The sequence below is a fragment of the Podarcis gaigeae genome (genome assembly GCF_964106915.1).
Source record: "Podarcis gaigeae genome assembly, chromosome: 1".
Lineage (NCBI taxonomy): Eukaryota > Metazoa > Chordata > Lepidosauria > Squamata > Lacertidae > Podarcis > Podarcis gaigeae.
The window spans coordinates 34,686,430-34,707,376 of record NC_139678.1 but is presented as its reverse complement, the minus strand read 5'-3'; the positions used below and the strand labels follow the sequence as shown (position 1 = coordinate 34,707,376).

Here is a 20,947-nt window from a genome sequence, read left to right as displayed (position 1 = left end):
GGCCTTCCTTTAAAAGCAGGATCTTCCCATGGGCCTCTGGTTGACCACTGTGAGAACAAGGTGGGCCTAGGCCCTGATCCAGCAGGACTATTCTTCTATCTTGAGGTCACTTGGTAGCCAGACTTCTGACTACCTGCACTTGAAATTAAAGCCCAGGGGTAGGCTGCATAAGGTAACTTTTCCCATGGGCTTTTTTCAGATCAGGAAGTACAGGCAGCTAGGGAGGCTGCAGAGGCCTGGAGGGATGTTTAATGGGAACACACACACACACACACACACACACACACACACACACACACTACCTATGGCTACCTCACAACAATAAGGTAAATTCAATATTGCACCAACCAAAATTATAAAGAAATTTTGAAGTGTGTTGCAAATGAGACAGAAAAATTGAATCTGCTTTCACTGGAGAAGAAAACATTTGGATATTGGATATTGCCACAGCACTACCTGGAATTAATCCCATGTGGTAACATGGGGAGCCACTTTTAATGCTTTGTTTTATGTGTCCATCTTTCCATATCCTCTCTTTCATCTATTAACGGTCTCCTCCCTCTTCTTTTTTGTAACGCACAAAATGGTGATGGCACATTATAGTTGCTCTGAAAACTTTTTAAGTAGTTGCATTACTCGGTTGTGAGTAGCACATTAATGAAACAGGCAGCTGAGAATATGGTACCTCGGGTTAAGAACTTAATTTGTTCTGGATGTCTGTTCTTAACCTGAAATTGTTCTTAACCTAAGGTACCACTTTAGCTAATGGGACCTGCTGCGCCGCTGCTGCACAATTTCTGTTTTCATCTGAAGCAAAGTTCTTAACCCGAGGTACTATTTCTGGGTTAGCGGAGTCTGTAACCTGAAGCGTATGTAACCCAAGGTACCACTGTATATATACTTGGTTCCTGAATGAAATGAACTCACTTGGGGCCATCTGTCCTCCCTGCTACCACCCAATTCACACCACCCTGCGAATTTTCCAGATTATTGCTACTGCAGCATTGGAGAGAACTCCCTGCAGGGTATCCACTAGGCCTAAAACACTTCCAGGTGTCAGGTCCCTGAGAAACGGGGTTACAGAGGCTTTTTAGCAGCAATGCAAATATGTGCAACAATGTCCCATGTGCCAGGATCCCTGGGAAGTGTAGTTCCCAGAGCTCCTAATGTCCCAGGTAAGAATGCAAGGAGCCCTGGAACCAGGACCTTTTTCAGCTGGAACTCACCGGAACTCAGTTCTGGCATCTCTCAGGTCGACACCATGGTCATTTTAAGAGAACAAGGGAGGCTTTCATGAGTGAGTTCTGGCTCATACCTTTCTAGAAAAATAGCATTGCCTGCAACCCTAGCACCTGAGATACTGTTGGGGTACTGTTGTGAAGCCTCTCCATAGGAAAATTTCACGCTCTTTGTTGTTAGTGCTGGCTGGTACTTTTTTCCCCCTTAAAAAAATGTTTAGGGGTAGGTACTCTCATTTTCGTAAAGTAAAGGTAAAGGGACCCCTGACCATTAGGTCCAGTCGTGACTGACTCTGGGGTTGCGGTGCTCATCTCGCTTTATTGGCCGAGGGAGCCGGCGTACAGCTTCCAGGTCATGTGGCCAGCATGACTAAGCTGCTTCTGGCGAACGAGAGCAGCGCACAAAAACGTTGTTTACCTTCCCGCTGAAGTGGTACTTATTTATCTACTTGCACTTTGACGTGCTTTCGAACTGCTAGGTTGGCAGGAGCAGGGACCGAGCAACAGGAGCTCACACCGTTGCGGGGATTCGAACCGCCGACCTTCTGATCGGCAAGTCCTAGGCTCTGTGGTTTAACCCACAGCGCCACCCGCGTCTCACTCATATTGAAATACAGTGGTACCTCTGGATGCAAACGGGATCCGTTCCAGAGCCCCGTTCACATCATGAGCAGAGCGCAACCCACGTCTGCACATGTGTGGGTCACGATTCACCGTGCATGTGCGTCACGTCATTCTGAGCGTCTGCGCATGCGCGAGCGGTGAAACCCGGAAGTAGCCCATTCCGTTACTTCCGGGTCGCCGCGGGACGCAACCTGAAAATATTTAACCTGAAGCGTCTTTAACCCAAGGTATGACTGTACTGCCCCTCAGTGAGGCCAAACATGGCTTCACAAAATGTTTAGGAGTATGCGTCCCCCCAGAAAAAAAAGCACTGGTGCTGGCTATATTTGGGGGGAAAGGCGGGATTGGTGGAAAGCACCTTGCAGTGTTGAACAACAACAACAACAATTTTATTTTATTTATACCCCACCCAGCCGAGGCCAGGCTCAGAGCAGTTAACATCATAAAAACAACACAATAAGCATAAAAACAGACATCAATTAATTAAAATACAGGCTCAGGTGCTCCTGGAAAGCAATACAGAGGCTGCACCATAGAATTGGAAGGAATAGAGTTGGAAGGGATCCCAAGGGTAATCTAGTCCAACCCTCTGCAATGCAGAGGGTTGGACTAAAGGATCTGTGACAGATGGTCATGTTTTAAAAAACCTACAGTGAAAAGAGGCCACCACCTTCTCAGGTGGAACATGCATCAGTGTCATTTAGTTAAGTCCACAATAGGTCCCAAACTTTGCATTGGGTTCCGGAATGGATTCCGCCCCCTGATTCTGTATTTAGGAGAGTGTTCACCTAAATTGTATGGATAACAAACTATCACTTTAAGACAAATGCAGTAAATAATAAAATTAAGTATATTCCTGATGAATATGTATAGATTCAATGTGCTGTGCTGTGGTGTTTCAGTTAGGAATAAGTCCTTTTGTTTGTTCATTGATTATATGTTTCATGTGGCTTCCAAAAATGTGTATATAACATGTTCTTTAATAAAATATTTTGGCAACCATATCTAAAGCCTTACACCTGCCAGAATATAATTTATAAATGTACAAGCTGACATTGAAGAGATTAAATTCACAAGATTCCTATGGTCTCCAGGTGTGAACATATTTGACAGTAATCTGTTGATTGGTTTTGTTTATGCTCGCACAAAAATGTGTGTGGGTGAATTTGTGAATGAAGAGGAGGCCCGTAATCCTCTGTTAATTAGCAAATTTCTGCAATCCACAGTGTTCTTCTCATCTCCATTTTTCTGCAAGGAAACTCCTTTCATTTCTGCACTGAACAGAAATAAAGTGTTAAGAATGGCAATGTATGTTAATTTCAATATTTCCATAATGAGAATAGAGTGAATGTGTGATGCCTGTGCTTTATCTGTTAGTGAAATATATCCCCATATAACAAACTTCTCACTTTTTTTCTTATTTTGCAGTCACTGGATGGATTTGTATTTGCACTAAATCAAGAGGGGAAATTTTTGTACATTTCGGAAACCGTCTCCATCTATCTAGGCCTATCCCAAGTAAGTAGACCATTTAATGGCACAAGTTCCACTCCTGTGCTCAGTAATCTATTTGGCAACATTTTGCATGTTATTGAATTTATACTTTAATGACTGTGTTTTATCCACCCTAGAAAATCATTGAGAAATGTGAGTTGGTATAGAATGTTCAAATGGATTTAAAAAAAAAAATCCCCAGCTTGAAAAAAAACTTTTTCTGCCCACTAAGGATCATTATTAATTTATTGAGAACAAATGAAGTTTCTTTTCTCAATTGTTTTGAACTTTAAACCTCAGTACCTGGTAGGAAAGGGACACACTAATAGTACTTCCCTTGTGTCCTATTACTGGATGTTTATGGAGTACCCTGCATTATCCAGGGAGCTGACACAATGACAGGGAGTCATTTGGAGTCAAGAAATGCTGAAAGAGACCATTAAAATGACTCGCAGGGAGGGTTTCAACAAGGACACATTCTGCTGCTTCCGCACATGTTCCGTAAATCTGCAGAGGACATTTTTTTCATATAGCACTTGTACTTTAATTATTGTTGTTCCATTACTGACATATTTTGAAATCTAAGATTATAGGGGAATAGAAGTATTACTTTTGGTTTTATCTCGAATGGCTGAGCTCTCAGTAGCATTTGCTACATGGTACACCGGAACCATCCTGATACGATTCTGGGAGACTCTGGGAGACTTCTCGAACAATGAGTTGCAAAGTAGGATGCTATGCCTCTTGTTTAGCTACCCTTGAGGAACTCCACAGTTGTGCTAATGCTTGTGTCTTACTGTTTGGAATTGGGCACCCATCTTGCATTTCTTGCCGTGGTTGTTAGGAGACCCCTTCTCAGGACTAGAACTTTTTAATAACTTCGTTATTTCGTTGCACCTAAACGAAGCTGAAAGTGGTAACCTGAAGTAATGAAAAGGGATAGCCAAATAATTGGTGTGGCAGGGAAAAAAGATTCAAATAGTGTTTGAGACAATGGAATTGCAGCCATTAACTCCTAATAGAAAATGGTGGTATCCATGTAGTACACATTAATTATGTGTTTATACTAGTTACAGTATATGGAAGTTCTGTCAAACAAAACAATAGCACTGGGGGGGGGGGGAGGGTTTGTTAATTCAAAATTGGTATTGAATTTTCCTGAAGTCCTCAGTTTTGTAATGAATTAAAATCTCTTCTTTGGCCTGTTTATAAACCAACATCAGAAGTTTCATATTTCGTAACAAATCCACATGGTTGTTAATGCACTTTTTTAAATGAAAAACCACACAGGATTGTAATGTTTATTATTGTCTTGTGTTCATATTAACGTGTTTTATGCATGGTGTCTAACAAAGTTTAATAAACCAGCAAAGAAGAAGGATGAATAATTAGTTTAAACAGGTAAATGCTAATTAGGGAACTCCTGAAAGGCATCCATTATACACTAGCTTAAAACAAATTTTACAGCCCTGGTTAGTGGAGTAATCCAAATTCTGTCAAGGCAACTGCATTTTCTGTAATTGAGATGTGTATGTTTGCTTTGCATAACAGATGGCTCTGTATGCTTAGACTGATAGCTAGGAAAATAATAATTGCATTATTCCAGCCAAAAGAATATTAGCTCTTGGGTTGGGGCCATTTCAGGCAGTCCTCCTGCCAGCACAGCATATGCACATATATGGATTCGATTTTCAAGGAAATTGATGCATCTGGAATAGTGTGGCCATCTGAAATATCATCTGTTCAAGGAAAAAGTTGGCTTTAACCCTGTCCTAGTCCTTTTTAAAGCATTCTTCTATGCTCAGCAGCAGCAGCAGCAGCAGTCGTCAGACATTATTAGGCTACATACAGACTTCTTCATTCAGCGTCTAGACTTAAGGGATAGGTTTCTGATTTTCTGATTATAAATAGTAAGTCTGAACATCGCATACTGCCAAGCATGCAAAAAGAAACACCTCTTTGTTATTAATCAGTGCATTAGTCAAAAATATACGATTACAAAAAGATTGTGCCCATTATTACTGCTAGATCAAGTGAAATCAGCTTGCTAAGCTCAAATACTTTGGCTGGGGAAGTGAAAAGCAAAACACGGTGTACTCATAAAGCGCTGTAAACCAATATGATGTTTTCTAAGGGCACGTCCATAGGTGACCATTTCAGAGTGTTACAAAAGCATATTAGCTTTTGTGAAACAGTCCTGCAATCCCTAATCCAAAGGCAATAACATGATATTCAATTCAGATGTAAGAGATGTGTCTTCTGCAGTGGGGAATAGTCATCATGCATCCCAGGTCCAAAAAGTGTAGAGGATGTACACACCAGCATGCTGTACACAGACTGCCAAAGCAGAATAACTGAAGCTCATTGCTCTCAACACAGAATTTCAAAGCTTCTTGTCCTTAGCCACACCTGCAGCTAAAATAGGCTGCTGACATATGAAAACTTGATGCTGAAAGGGTTTATATCCACACTCGAGACCAGTCAGTAAGCTGGTGTTAGGATCGCAGCATCGAATCAGCTAGGGAATGAGGGGTAGAATTAATTTCCTCCTTTTATTGCAATTCCCCTGCACCCTTTGGTCCCTCAAGTACCTCCCCCTAGTGTATCTGGGAATAATTTAACTAAGAGTAAGAAAAAAGGGGGGAATAAAAAAAATGGATGGCCTATCATTAGTTATGTCACAGATACTAGCCAGCAGGTGCCCATGAGATTTCCACAACTGCATTCCAAGCAACAGAGTGCAATCATACTGCTAACTGCAGGAAATAATTTTATTCTCCCAGCAGTATAGTGTGCTTACTACATACTTGGTGAATACGTAAATGTTCCTGGGGTGGACTAGTTTTTTGAGGTAGGATCTTCAGTCCAGCGCAACAAATGAGTGACGGCCGATTGAGCCCCTCCAGCTCGCATTTGGATTGGCACTGAAATAAGCCCCAAATCAGAAAATAGCTAACTTATTTCCAATCCTACGTAAATGTGCCCCTTTGTCTTGTTCTCAAGCATAAACCTCCTCCTTCACTCCCACTGCATTGACCAGGGTGAAGCAGCAGTATAGCTCTGGCAGCAAACTGTGACAGCTCGCTGGGAGAATGAAGGAAGAGAGGAGGTCTCCCCCAACTTTGTAGCACCTTGGTCAGTGAAGTGGGAGGAAAGTAGAGGCGGCGGCTTGGTAGTGTGGGTTGGGTAGGGGGATTATTTTCTAGCTTGGATTAAAATCTGAGCCAGAAAAGAATGCAGGAATCATAATTCTCCCCACTTACTTGAGTAAGCAATACAAATATCTGAGAGACTTACTTCAGAGCCCACAAATATGAGTCCTGCCACCTAGCAGTTCGAAAGCACATCAGAGTGCACGTAGATAAATAGGTACTGCTCCGGCAGGAAGGTAAACATCATTTCCATGCGCTGCTCTGGTTCACCAGAAGCGGCTTAGTCATGCTGGCCACATGACCCAGAAGCTGTATGCCGGCTCCCTCAGCCAATAAAGCGAGATGAGCACCGCAACCACAGAGTCGTCCGGGACTGGACCTAACGGTCAGGGGTACCTTTACCTTTACCTTTTAACATAGCTCTATAAATGAACAACAGATGCACATTTATTGTGCTGTAATATACTAGCAATTGCGCCAGGAGTTTGGAAAGGGGCAGTCAATACCAGAAATCCTCAGGAGACAGCAGTTCTTATTGCCACAACCCCCTTGTACATTTCATCTGAGGTTATGTTGAAGGAGATTGTGTTCCCTCAGCATTGTGTTGGTTCATGTGCAGTATTTTATATTAGAATATTATCCTGCAGATAAAATCTGTCGAGATGCTTCTGTTTTAAAAAAAGAGTTTGGAAGAGAAAAGTGGGTGAAAATATTTCAGATAAATAAATGTTATAGATACTTTCTAGTTCTGTAAACCAAAGGGAGATACTCCCTTTTCCTCTGAGGCCAAAGAGTACCAATGCAAGTAGTCTTTTCAGCAGTCTTGGGAAAGCTATGATATGTTACAGATTCATCACTAAGGGTAGCAAAATAGAAACTGCAATCATCCACACTAAATTAAGCATTCAAAAGCTTTATTTACCACAAAGAGCAGCAGCAGAAATAGCTATGCAAACAATTCTCCCTCTAGAAAGGAAATGCTAATGTTTCACTTTGGTGATCTCGAAATTGTTCAAAGTGTGGAAGTCATTGTAGTAGGTTGCTGTGTTATTGAATTCTAGTTTGTGATAAAGGTGCCAAGATCAAGCATTAATAGGATATATACACAGGAAATGTCTTGCCTCCAATTCTTTATGTTCTCCCCATTGCTATCAGATAAACATTGTTGGGTTCGTGCCATGAGCTGGCAGAGGTTGTGTTTGTGTTGAATAAACCTTGTGACACTTTGAGAGTTTACACATTCAGTAATGTTGGATTTGAGAATGATGCATAAGATTTATTTTTATTTTTTTAGTGCCTAGTGTATATTTGATTATAATCTCCGTAGATTTGGTTTTGTTGCTCAGCTAGTGATTAGATAGTATGTCTGCTTTCAGACCCGGAGCCATTTACTTGCTGCGGCAGAGGAAAGGGTTAACATTTCTGTCATGCGACTGGAAGCACAGGCTTTAAAAAAGGGATGTGATGTGCATGAGCAATTTGAAAGAAATCTTACCAAAATATTCATTTTGGGGATGTATGAGTAAATGTAGGAATGTTGATCACAGAATTGATTATGTTGAAATTGGTGAATGTTGATCGGTTTTCCTCACATCATAATATAAACGTATTGCAAATAGGTACCAGTACATTTTTAGGACAGTGTCTGCTCAAACATATTCTCTAACACCATCACTGCCTGCCCTACAACATCTGCCACCTAAGTCAGCTCAGAAAATAGCTCCACCCCACCCAAAAAGAGAGAAACTGATTGAAATGAACTAATTTCCAATTAGTGTTCTCCTTTGGCTAACTCTTGTTTGGCTCCTTCAGTTCAAGAAGACCTAATTCAAAAATTATCTTTTTTGCTCATTACTGTCCTTGGGAGAATTTTGGTGCTCTAATTTGGTATCTTTCATGCATCTGTTTGTCTATATCTACTCAATGTTTCATACTCTGTATGTGTTTACTTCAGAGGTTGGCAATATTTACCTCGCCTGGGCCAGTTCCCTCCAGCGGAGATCTCTCTGTGGGCCTGATTACGCACGCGCATCAGCGCCTGCGATTTCCTGCATCTGCGCAAGCACAGATGCGATTTCCAGCACTGCGGAAGCGAGTCCCTGCACTGTGCTGTGCCGGTTTAGCGCAGCGTGAGGGGACTCACCAAGTGGATGGCTCAGTTCAGGGGCAGCTCGTTGGCCGCTTGTGGCCCATGGGTCTTAGGTTGCCTACCCCTGGTTTACTTCTTTCTGTACAGAGCCGGCCCTACCATTAGGTAGAGTGAGAGAGTTGACTTAGGTGGCAGATGTTGTAGGGCAGGCAGTGATGGTGAAGTGGTAGAGAACAGAGCTTTGTGTGCTACATAACTTGCCCTGCAGTCTCTAAGCTAGCTAGCTGCACACAGGTGAAAGATGCTGTTTCACCACAAGTAAAATTAAACTATCACCACTGTCTTGTCCTCAGGCACCAAATTTCTTGTCCCTGTCTCTATATGTCACTTTGTGAGGGCTTGGCCCTGAAAAGTAACAAATAACTGAAGTAAATAAATAAAACCATTACCATTGTGAGGATCAGGAGCCAAGTAAAGCATGCTGCCAGAGGAAACATGGCAAAGGAATCAAAGTCTTTGGTGAAACTTCTGCAACTTCTTTGGAACAAGTTGTAGATACACAAGAAGAATGAACTGCTGTGGGATATATATTTGAGAAACACCCTGCAGTAAAACTGCTGCGTTCAACTCAAAGACAGGAGCATAGGAAGCTGTCTTTTTCTGAGTCAGCCAGTTGGTTGAGCTGGTTTTCCATGGTTTCAGCCAGTCTTTCTCAACTCTTATCTGGGAATACTGGGGTTTGGATCTTGAACCTTTAGCACAAAAAGGCTGTGCTCCATTTAAGCTACAGTCTTTCCCCCACATTTTCCTAGAGAATCTTAAAAAAGTTGCAGTCATGGACATAAGCCTTATGTTTCCCCCCGCCACACCAGCTGAAAGGTCTCCTATATACTATATGTCGGTCACCTAGCCTGCTGCTAGCGCAAGGCTAGAGACCATGCTTCTGTCTTCTTCTTCTGTTCTGTATCTAACTTTTCATCTCTCCCTCCTGATCACACCCCAAACAATCTTGATCTCCCTGTTGTGTTGCGTTTTTGAAATGCTGGCAGGCTTTTGTTTTGGCAAGCTCAACTGCCTGGAGTGCTGATCAAGAGCATCTCTCTCTCTCTCTCTCTCTCTATCTATCTATCTATCTATCTATCTATCTATCTCTCATATGCACTTCTGTCTTACATACTTGGTGTATGGATAGTACCCCAAAACAAAGTCCTATGAAATTAAAGATGATATATATTCAAAAGAGTAATTATCCAGGCCATTCAACTGCAATGCCATTTTTCTACAGAACATCATCCCACTTTAAAGTGATTTGATCTGTTAACTTGGACCAAGATGCTAACACCATATACTTTTAAATTAATGTGGTTGTGCTAAAGTAGGTGAATTTCAGAACAAAGGGTTTAAAGTCCTCCAGCTATGTTTCCCCCCAAAACATCCATATTTCAACATACCAATGTTGCATAAATGTCAAGAAATGTAGTTGCCACTGAGCAGATTAACAGGTACAAGCTTATTTACATGGGGATGCATCCAGGGAAGCACACCTAGAAATCGGATCACCTTAAGATTCTTCCTTCCAGTCACCCTTCCAGAATGAAATGGGATATGGTACACAGAAGTACCTTCTGGCCCTCCAAGGGACCTTCTGGATCACCACCAAGATTTTAGAGCTTGCTACTGTCTCAGAGTTCCAGATTATAGACAAAGATTTTAAAGATGTTTTAGCCACACCTGCTATCCACGACCAAAACCTTCAAGACTATTTCAGTGGTACCTTGGGTTAAGAACTTAATTCGTGCTGGAGGTCTGTTCTTAACCTGGAACTGTTCTTAACCTGAGGAACCACTTTAGCTAATGGGGCCTTCCACTGCTGCTGCGCCGCTACCACACAATTTCTGTTCTCATCCTGAAGCAAAGTTCTTAACCCGAGGTACTGTTTCCGGGTTAGCGGAGTCTGTAAACTGAAGCGTCTGTAACCCGAGGTACCACTGTACTTGAAAGGGAAGGGTTGCAGCTCAGTTGTGGAGCATGTCTTGCCCCAGATTCAGTTCCCAGTTTCTCTAGGTAGGACTGTGAGAGAACCTTGTCTGAAATCTTGGAGAGCTGTTGCCAAGCAGTGCAGACAATACTGAGCTATGTGGGCTGAGTATAAGGCAACTTGGGTATGTTCCTACTTGGGTGTCCCATTGGATGCCTACTCAGTGCTGGTGCCTGAATATGTGAATATGGATATGTAAATATATCCTGTTGAAAAGTTGTATTTGAGGTTACCTTGTGTACAAGCGATAGCAAAGTTCGGTGAGCCTTTCAGGCAACCTAATCATTGTTGGCAATGTGGGAAGTGAGAAGTGAGAGCTGGACCATAAAGAAGGCTGATCACCGAAGAATTGATGCTTTTGAATTATGGTGCTGGAGGAGACTCTTGAGAGTCCCATGGACTGCAAGAAGATCAAACCTCTCCATACTGAAGGAAATCAACCCTGAGTGCTCACTGGAAGGACAGATTGTGAAGCTGAGGCTCCAGTACTTTGGCCACCTCATGAGAAAAGAAGACTCCCTGGAGAAGACCCTGATGTTGGGAAAGATGGAGGGCACAAGGAGAAGGGGACGGCAGAGGACGAGATGGTTGGATAGTGTTTTCGAGGTTACCAGCATGAGTTTGAGCAAACTGCGGGAGGCAGTGGAGGACAGAGGTGCCTGGCGTTCTCTGGTCCATGGGGTCACGAAGAGTCGGACACGACTAAACGACTAAACAACAACAACAATCATTGTTGGCACCAGCACCCCTCCCTAAGGAGCAGAGCAGAGACATAGCTCAGTTGGTAGAACGTGAGACCTCAGGGTGATGGGTTTGTGCCCCATGCTGGACAAAAGATTCCGGCAGTGCAGGGGGTTGGACCTTGGTAGTTCCTTCCAATTCTACAATTCTATGATAGGGTAGGGCTGCCATACGACCGGATTTTCCTGGACATTATCGGCATTTCAAAGGCGGAATCGACATCCAGGGAGAATTTACGAAAGGTATCGCTTTCGGGGTCCAGATTTTTACTTCCTGAAATATGGCAACCCTAACAGAGGCCAAAGGAAAACCACAGGGCAATGGATATAGCTTGCGTAACTTTTGTTGCCTATATTGGTTAACATATTCACTTATCCTGGGTTAAGAGTGGTGAACATATGGTTTTGCTTGTGGTTGCTGTCTCACTTTTGACTCACTTCAACTTGTCCGACACACTCCCTAAATATGTATAAAGGTGACTTATTCCCAGCCCTGTGTACAGAGGCCCATTGGCATGAAATCAGCCTCCTGCTCTAGCTCCGGATTTCATTCCTCAAGCAGGAGCAGACACTAGATGGCCTATAAGGCCCTTCCGGCACTATAGAGACTCTGAGAAAAATGTTTGATTATAATTAACAGAAATGTGTCAGCAGAATTTAAATGTTTGGATAGCTTTTAGAAAAGGGGAATGTGTCAGAATAACCAGTTATATATCCTGGTTACTTCAAGATTGTACTATTGTCTGTGTGGAGCTTCCCTTGCACTTTGACCCGGAAGATGCAGCTAGTTCACAATCACAGAATCATAGTACTGTTGGGCTGGAGGGGACCCCAAGGGTCATTTAGTCCAACCCCCTACAGAACACTGCAGCATGGTTGCTGTCAGCATATAACTGTTGGGATACGTCTAAGGAAACGGGGGCAATTGGCAGGGCCCCAGCTGGCTCCAGCCTACCAGCCGGCAGCCAGGCAATCTCTAGTCCTTTGATCAGCATGTAACTGCAACTCAAGCTTCAGAAACCTTCAGAAGCTGAGCATGCAAGCCAGCAGAGAAAATAACTCTTTGCAACAGAAGGGCAGATAGAGGCTGTGTAAAGTGTATTTACAGGCATTTTATTCAGCATCAGGACAAAGGGAAAAACATGTCTTCTCCCCTTCGTGTCCAAGCAAACAGCATAAGCAAAATCTATACACACAATGGAAGTTCCCAGCAAGCTGTGCTGGAATGTAAACAGACATGTGACATACAACAACTCCACATATCTGTTAAGGTGGAGCAGAATATGGTAACAATAACACCTCTGCTCAGAGATCTTCATCAGTTGCCAAGTCCATAACAGCTTGGGACCTGTTTACCTGTGAGATCACCTGTGTGTAGCTTGTCAGTTTGAGAAAGTATGAGAATAAATAGATATTTTAGCATGGCAGCTCGTAATTAGTAACTTCCTGCCTATTGCTATTGGGTGGGAGGCACTTTCACAGTATTCTTTTTGGTGCCTGCTAAAGAGAAGAAGAAGAAGAAGAAGAGTTTGGATTTGATATCCCGCCTTTCACTCCCTTTAATGAGTCTAAAAGCGGCTAACATTCTCCTTTCCCTTCCTCCCCACAACAAACACTCTGTGAGGTGAGTGGGGCTGAGAGACGTCAACGAAGTGTGACTGGCCCAAGGTCACCCAGCAGCTGCATGTGGAGGAGCGGAGACGCGAACCCGGTTCCCCAGATTAGAGACTACCGCTCTTAACCACTACACCACACTGGCTCATTTTTGTTTCAGCAAGCTTATCCATACACATAGAATATTGACAAGTTTTTAAATCTGGCTTTTAGCTTATTGATTTTTATTATTTTTGATGATCCTCAGGGTCCCAACTCTGTATAAAATAGGTCTTTTTTTTAAACTGACAATTCCATCCTTTTATTCTTTTTGTAAACCACTATTAAGTTGTTGTTGTTGTGGTTTTACAATCAAGCAGTATATAAATGTTATTAAATAAATGAATGAAAGCCTTTGGCTTTTCAAATTAGACGAATTCACAGAGGATAATGTCATTGATGACTATTGGCCCCAATATCCATGCTTTACCTAGCAGTATGCCTCTGAATACCAGTTGCTGATAATCAGAAATGGGGAGTGTCCTGTAGTAGTAGTAGTAGTAATATAATAATAATAATAATAATAATAATAATAATAATAATAATAATAATAATAATACCACCCCACCCATCTGGCTGGGTTTCCCCAGCCACTCTGGGTGACTCCCAACATAATAAAAAAGCGATAAAATAGCAAACATTAAAAACTTCCCTAAACAAGGTTGCCTTCAGATGTCTTCTATAAGTCAGATAGTTGTTTATTTCCTTGACATCTAGTGGGAGGGCGTTCCACAGGGCAGGCGCCACACAGGGCCAAGGCCATTTAGGGCTTTAAAGGTCAGGCCCTGCTTTGAAGCTTCCCATGAACATCTTGTTGGCTATCGTGAGAACAAGGTGCTGGACAAAATGGGCCTTGGGATTGATCCAACAGGCTTGCTCTTACGATGCTATGTTCTTAAATGAGTTCTTAATTGATCATCTGAACATTCCTCTCTATTTTGCAAGCCGAAATTCTCACCTTAAAATGCAATGCTGCCCTTGTATCCAGTTACCCAGGACACATAAAGGATTGCTAATTGTCCTTTAAAAAAATTCTTGCTAGAAAGGGAACAGTACAGCTGCAGACATAATAAGAGCTAATAGAGGTGAAGGGGAATAAAGGATAAGTTGTTGTTTAGGCTGTGTCCTTTTAAAAGCAAAATAGGTGAAAGCGAACTGGTATATTTATGTACTTTGCTTGTACCATAATGTAACCAAGCTCTGAACGTTGGATTTCTAAGTATTTGTCCTAAGGAATGGCAAATAAAATTAGAGCAACAGCACACAAGAACAAGGTCAAATAAATGACAGTGCTCAGTCTATTTGTGAAGCTATTCTGAAAGGGAACCAGGGTGCCAAATGTGCTTTATTTGAATAATAAAGAAGAATTAGATTCCCCTGATAACTTGGCCAAGGGCCAATAAATCATTGGAGGTTAAGGATGCTTTGCAACTGCTATGTAATTCCTTTGCTTTTCTGAAGCTTTGACAACTATGTCCCACCTGTTTTTTTTATGCAAATGAACTTGAGGCTAGTATCTGCTTATTGCATTACTTTATGCTACATTTGGTTAAAATATATTTTCGTGGAAATGTTGGCATTTGCATTCTTTTTGTGTGCTCCAACCCAATTTCCTATTTTAAAATACAGTTTTTTGATGGAGATAGCTATCTAGTATATTTTTAAAGCCTCGTAATGAGAGCACTAAAACAAACAAACCCTACTACAGCCTTCTTTTTCTTTTTCTTTTTTTGCAACACAGTAAATTTGAACGCCACACGCCAGAGTAATGAGTATTCATTAAATTAATCCACCAGTATTGATAGCTTTTCATAGACATTTGACCTCATTTAAGAATAAACATTAAATAAACATTATATAATTAAACATAAAATATGATTCTCTGTAGTCATATAGCTCCAAGGAAGATTTTTTTTTAAAAAAAAATAACAGCAACAAACACAAAATTAAAGTATTTATTAGGCTTGGAGGGGTGTTGTTTTTGTTGTTCGTTTAGCTGAAAAGAGAAAGGGGGAAACCCTTTTAAAATATAAATGCACTGAAGGATTGGGGGACCACAGAGAAAAGAGAAGTATCAAAATAATTCAGAAACAGTACAAGTTACAGTGGCACATTATCAATTTACAACATTTAAATTGATAAATGCTTGGTGTGGAAGGCCTACAAGGGCACTTTGAAAAGCAAATAGCGACCTGGTGAAGAAATTGATTTCCCCCCCTGAAAATGACTGCATGATGCATCATTTGACTGCATGCTGTCCAAGTGCTTGACAGAGATAATCTCAGCAATCCCACGGGTGACCTTATCGTTCTCACCAGGGCAACTTTGTCTAGGTTCTGACTTTGTGCATGTCAAGGTTTCTCCAGGCAGGATCCTAAGGGGGGAAAAGTTCCTCTGTTCGATCCAGATATCGAACCACTCTTCAAGGCACCCTCCTCCGCTATCTCCCCCTCCCCCAGAAAGGCAGGCTTGTTTCTTTTCTTCATAATTATGAATGAATGGAACAAGAGAATATATCTGCAGACACAGTATCTTTGCTGAAACCATTATTGTCTCTTCGGTATAGTTCAGCACAGATCTTAAAGGAGAAAAAGATACCTGCCATTAGAGGTTATCAGGCACAGCTGAAAAGCTCCAAAGCATATTACAGTCTTCTGAATAATAGAAATATGCCATCTGCCTTTGTTTGTTCTTATGCCCAGAATTCCTTACAGTACCTCAGGTAGGATTCTGTTGTTGCGGCAACACTCGGCTTGGTCGCTTAGTCAGCCACCCCCTCTCACCTTCCCCCAATTAAAAGGTGCCTTTTATCCCACAGTTTTAAGGCAACGGACGTGACACAATGCATAAGCATCAACATCTGCATAATTTTGCATAGGCAACCTGTAAACAACCTTCACTTTGTCCGTGATGTGATCCGAAACATTTTGCTTCTAAAAGCAAAGTTACCGGTCATCCGTTCTCCATCGCACCTTGGCGCAGCTATATCAATCACTCAAATGCAGCGTCCGGTTTTGGTGGAGATTACCTTTTAAGAGTTAATCACTGTGTACTGTTTAGCTGCTTGTCACATTTGCAGAGATGCTGCAAGTGCTATTCTCTTTTTTGATACCTCCCAAAGCTCATTACCCACTGTCTTAGACACCTACAATTCACCATAGTCACCCACTTTTCCCTCCTTCTTTCATCCACAACATTAATTCTGAGTGAACAAGACGTGCTTCCCTGCTTTTGACAAGATTTGCTGCGGTCTCAAGCGACAAAAACCCAACACTCATTCCGGATTCAGAAAGTAGGATTTATAACAGCATTTTAATTTAATGTTGGATGTCGAACATATAAAGAGATCACAGTAGTACTAGAGCTGAAAATTGATGCCTTTTTTATTAGTGTCCTCTCAGAAGTGGGTGAGCCGCTGTTTGTGCAGTGGAGCACAGAGCACCAGTCAGATGAATGAGGATATGCTATCTGCAAGGAATCATATTTCAAACCACTGCCTACTTCTATTGATGTGCTCAGAGTTGAAAGGTTATGCTAGTAAATGCCATCTGAATTCCCAGCATTCGGAATCTGTGGAATAATCCACTGGCTGTCACTTTGTAGCCAGTGCAAACACTTCGCGTGTTGCTTGTTTTACTTTACTTTTATTTTATTTTATATTGGTAAACTCAAAATTAGCTTCTTGTGACTGATCGCATTGCCTTGCTTATTTTCCCTCTGTGTGTTTATATAGTGCCTGGAATATTGCTTTAAATGTTCTGCAGAATAGACAGAAATAGGTATGACTGAGGGTGCTAAGGGAATCCAGAATATTGTTTTACATGAGACTCATGTCTTCCTTATTTGTTCTTTGGAACATATTTTACCAGCCATTGAGGCTGAAACACTGAAATCCTTTTTGCAGAGGGGAGTCACTAGTTATAATGAATTGTGCAAATTCTTAGAGTAATAAAACACAGCCTTACAGTGTTACCATTTGATGGCTGGAAACTATTTTCCTGTTCTGTAATAATTCCAGCTATGAAATGTTAGAAGGAAGGTGTTGCAAGGACATTCCCCCCCCCTCCTGCTTCTTACATTTTCCCATTATAGGAAGAGAAGAAACGGAAATCTTACTAACAGCTTATTTTCTTCAGAAAAATATGTGTGTCTGTATGTCCCTGTGTTTATTTTAAGGAAATGTGTTCTACGTGTCAGTCATGCATAGGTCTCAAGACATTTAAATGGAAGTAAGCTGCATCAGAAGCAGTGAGATTTACTTCTGTGTAAAGGTCTGAACCTGACTGAACACAGGAAGGAGACAACACATTACTGTCCTTTGGGATGACAGGTGGGATATACCAACAAACAAATAAACAAATAATTGTGCTTCCTGTGTGGCTTACTTCTCTGCCACTAGCCATCCAGCAGAGTGTTTTTGAGTGGTGAATAAGCTCATCCGGCAGCCAAGAGCACTGCTCTAATATAGCGGTTCTCAAACTTTTTTTCTCTGAGCCACACTTTCAGAATAAAAAATCGTGCCACACCGATTTTCTTTATTGATAAGAAATACAGAGGAAAACATAAAGAAACAACTCCTGGCAGTGCCTGATTTATAACATAGAACCTAACTATTTTATTAAAAAATACGGTAGTTTGATACTACAAAATACCATACCACAATGGAATGTTTAAATATTTATTTGATTGTCATTGAATTTTCCCACCACTCTTGCCCATCTTCTCATGTAACACCATTGTGGCGTGCCACACGCTTTGGGAACCACTGCTCTAATAAACCAAATATAAGAGGGTATAGCCTTATTTGTTGCTTTTTATGCTAGTAGCCTCAGATTCAGTCTCCTTGTTTGAAAATTACTGCATTCTTCCACACTGGGGCTTTGTTCAGTACTATTGAAAAGGAGAGACTTTAAGTATATGCAGTAATCCTCACCACGAAACTGTGACTCCAGAAACTGTATCGCATCCCCTCTTAACCTAATGGGTAAATTCTGTCAAGAGTTCAGCCTTGAAAATAACTTTTTTTAACTAACCCAAGAAATGTGATTCATTTGAGTCTGAGCTTCTCAGGACCTTAACCTTTGAACCCATTTTGAATGTCAGGACTCAATTATAGAAATATGACCTCATCAGAATATGAGCAGAGTGACTTTCATTAACCAACCTCCATATTTTGGGGATCAGGAAGAAGAAGGGGATCAGATTCAAAAAAAGTGACTTAATACAAAATAATATACCATTAATCATTCTGCAATGAATTCCAAATCACTTAGACTGGAACATGCCTCGCCTCTGTCCTGTCCAAGTTACAGATCAAACAAATTAATGCAATCCAATGAAGGCTCTGTCTAACACAGAACAGAATAACTGGTCTTCAGTGGGAGATGTAAAATATACAGTCCTATAAACATAAACAATATAAATATAAATAAAAATAATATAAATATATGGCTACAAAAAGAAGCATTCTGTAGAAACAAACCAGAATCCCATACTACATGCAAGGCAGTAGAAATATATAAGACTTCTCAAGCTACCTATCCCATAACTGAGCATGCTCACACCTGGCTTTTTGCTGTTTGATATATAACATGCAGTCAGTGTGATGATCTCAGGCAGGCAAGCAAGCCCCGATAAGAATTAACGACTCTCTGGCAGTTTTGTGGTTCATTTATTTACAAATTACATCCAGACCACGACTCCGAGCCGCCCTTTGCTGCAAGTTGGTCACTCTGAGTCTCCGCCCCTATCGCAATACGTAGTGCGTCAATTTCCAGTCCTTCCTCTCTTGCAGTTCTGTAGCATCTTAACCCTTTCAGCTCTTCTGGTTCTGGGAGAAGGTGGGTGAACTTCCCTCCCCCGCTTTCAAAGAGCACTTCCTCTGAATGCTGTTTCCATCCTGGTTGCATAGCAACCCCCTCAATGTCTTCTACCTCCTCCCCTCCCTCTGCCTGTGATCTCTCCGAGTCTGGGAACTCTTGATAAAGGGGGGCTGGAGTAACCCACTCCTGCCCTGTTTGTGGCTGCAATCTCTCACTTCCAGAGTCAGACTCTGGCTCTCTTTGTACTGGCAATCCTTCATCTCCAGAGTCAGACTCTTCCCAGGCATTCGATTTAGCCATGTCCCTGATTTAGTCAGGGGCAAAACCCAGTGGGCCCACTAGTTCAGGAGCTTAACTTCCATTGTCTCTCATCCCCACTATCAGCACTAGGAAGGCAGAAATCCTAAGGGTTGGGACTAACTATGGAGATCAAAGGGAATTTGTTGAAGCTTTTAGTTAGAAGCTTGGGGCTGACGGAGAATGGAACACCCAGAATAATGACCCCCCCCAATATGACGCTCTCTACGAAGTTCTCCTCTCAACTCCTTTTGCTAGAGTGAAAAATAGATGTCATTTAGTAGGAAAGTTAATGTAGTGGCTGACATAATACTCTTTAATTACATTCTACTTATTTCTTATTGAGGCAGGGCAGGGGACAAAGCTTCATAGCCCCAAAGAGGGAATTTATTGAACTTGGTGTTAATGGATCCCAAATAAAGATAATAGATATGCTTCTTTTGAGCAGTCTTAGCATGAGGTTGGAACAGTGGCTCCCATCCCCTCCACCACCACTTGAAAATTGTTGAGGGTCTTAGCAGAGCACTTAATTATTTATTTATTTTTATGCTTTCTGTAGCAATTGTAATGCCCTGTGCTGGGTATTATAAGGTTTTTAATCATATTTTTATTGCTTCTTTTATTTCTTCCATTTTATTTTACTGTATCACAATTTGAACTCTATGGAGTTCAGATTGTAAGTGTTCTTCACAGTGAACCTGTTGGTCTATGGACCACTGTTTGGGAACCCCTGTGTTAGAATTATAGTGTTGTCCTTTATAGGAAATTCACATTATCTTCCTCCAGCTTTCTAATTGTGAGGTTGTTTGCCGCATTATTTATTTTATCATTTATTATATTTATATCTTAGCTTTCTTCCATTGAGCTCAAAATGACTTACATGTAGTTTGAAGGCACTCTTCATTTCAGCAAGGTTTTTTATCATACGGCTTATGACTCAGCCTCAATGATAAAATCACTTCTACTTATGAAGAAATCATGGCTGGCCATGTAACAGTATTGGATTCCTCGAGAGTTGGCTTTCCCACTTGCGAAGTTCACCAGATGAGACTGCCTAATAGGGAACAGAAAACTTGTGGGAGCTGTTCACAGGATGCTCCCCTCACCGAAATCTCACCATGCAAAAATAATCTCATGGAAAGAAAAAAGGAACAATGATATGAACTGGTGTGTGTCAGATATAAGAAAGTGCTGTTGCTGTCCGAACAACTATGCTTTCATATTTGGAGTGACACTGCAAACCATTGGTTTCTGCAATAAACTTATGGTGCAAGATAAATTGTTAGGAGTGATTTTGTGAACTGCTTCCCCCATAACCAGCCACAGGAGTACGGGTATGCCAAGCATGTGGAAGGGGAGAGCAATCTTTCCAATTGGCTACAAATGGGGAAAGCTTACAGAATCAAGGGCGGTGACTGTGAAAAGAGACCATTATGAATTAATTTTATTACAATCATTTTTTAACATACCTACTATCTCTTGGATTTTATTGGCCACATCTTATAAGAACTGAAGTCCCACCTCCACATACAAACGCACATATTTCAACTGTACCCCTGTATATATATTCCTACAAACCTAGCAGACCCTGACAAACTGGACTCGAGTTTGTGAGTCTTCACATTAAAAATTTGTGTCACGACAAATGTGAGTCTTCAGGTGCCAGCAGAGTCCATATTTTAATGCAACGGACTAACATGACAACCCGTCTGGAATGTGCCTGTCTAAAGATGTTATGACACAGTGCACATGCTTAGTATTACTACATGAAGAACCCTTTCAGACTGGAAAGTCTTCAGC

At 41.5% G+C, this 20,947-nt stretch overlaps 1 protein-coding gene across 11 annotated transcripts in view; it reads left to right on the top strand.

Annotated features, from left to right (window-relative positions):
- NPAS3 (neuronal PAS domain protein 3) overlaps positions 1–20,947 on the top strand; it is a 617,308-nt gene that overhangs the window by 404,068 nt on the left and 192,293 nt on the right. For all 11 annotated transcript variants that reach the window (XM_083740963.1, XM_083740962.1, XM_083740958.1 and 8 more), the window contains one exon: positions 3,291–3,380. In XM_083740963.1, coding sequence (XP_083597089.1) covers positions 3,291–3,380 — 90 coding nt within the window. The remainder of the gene's footprint in view (positions 1–3,290; positions 3,381–20,947) is intronic.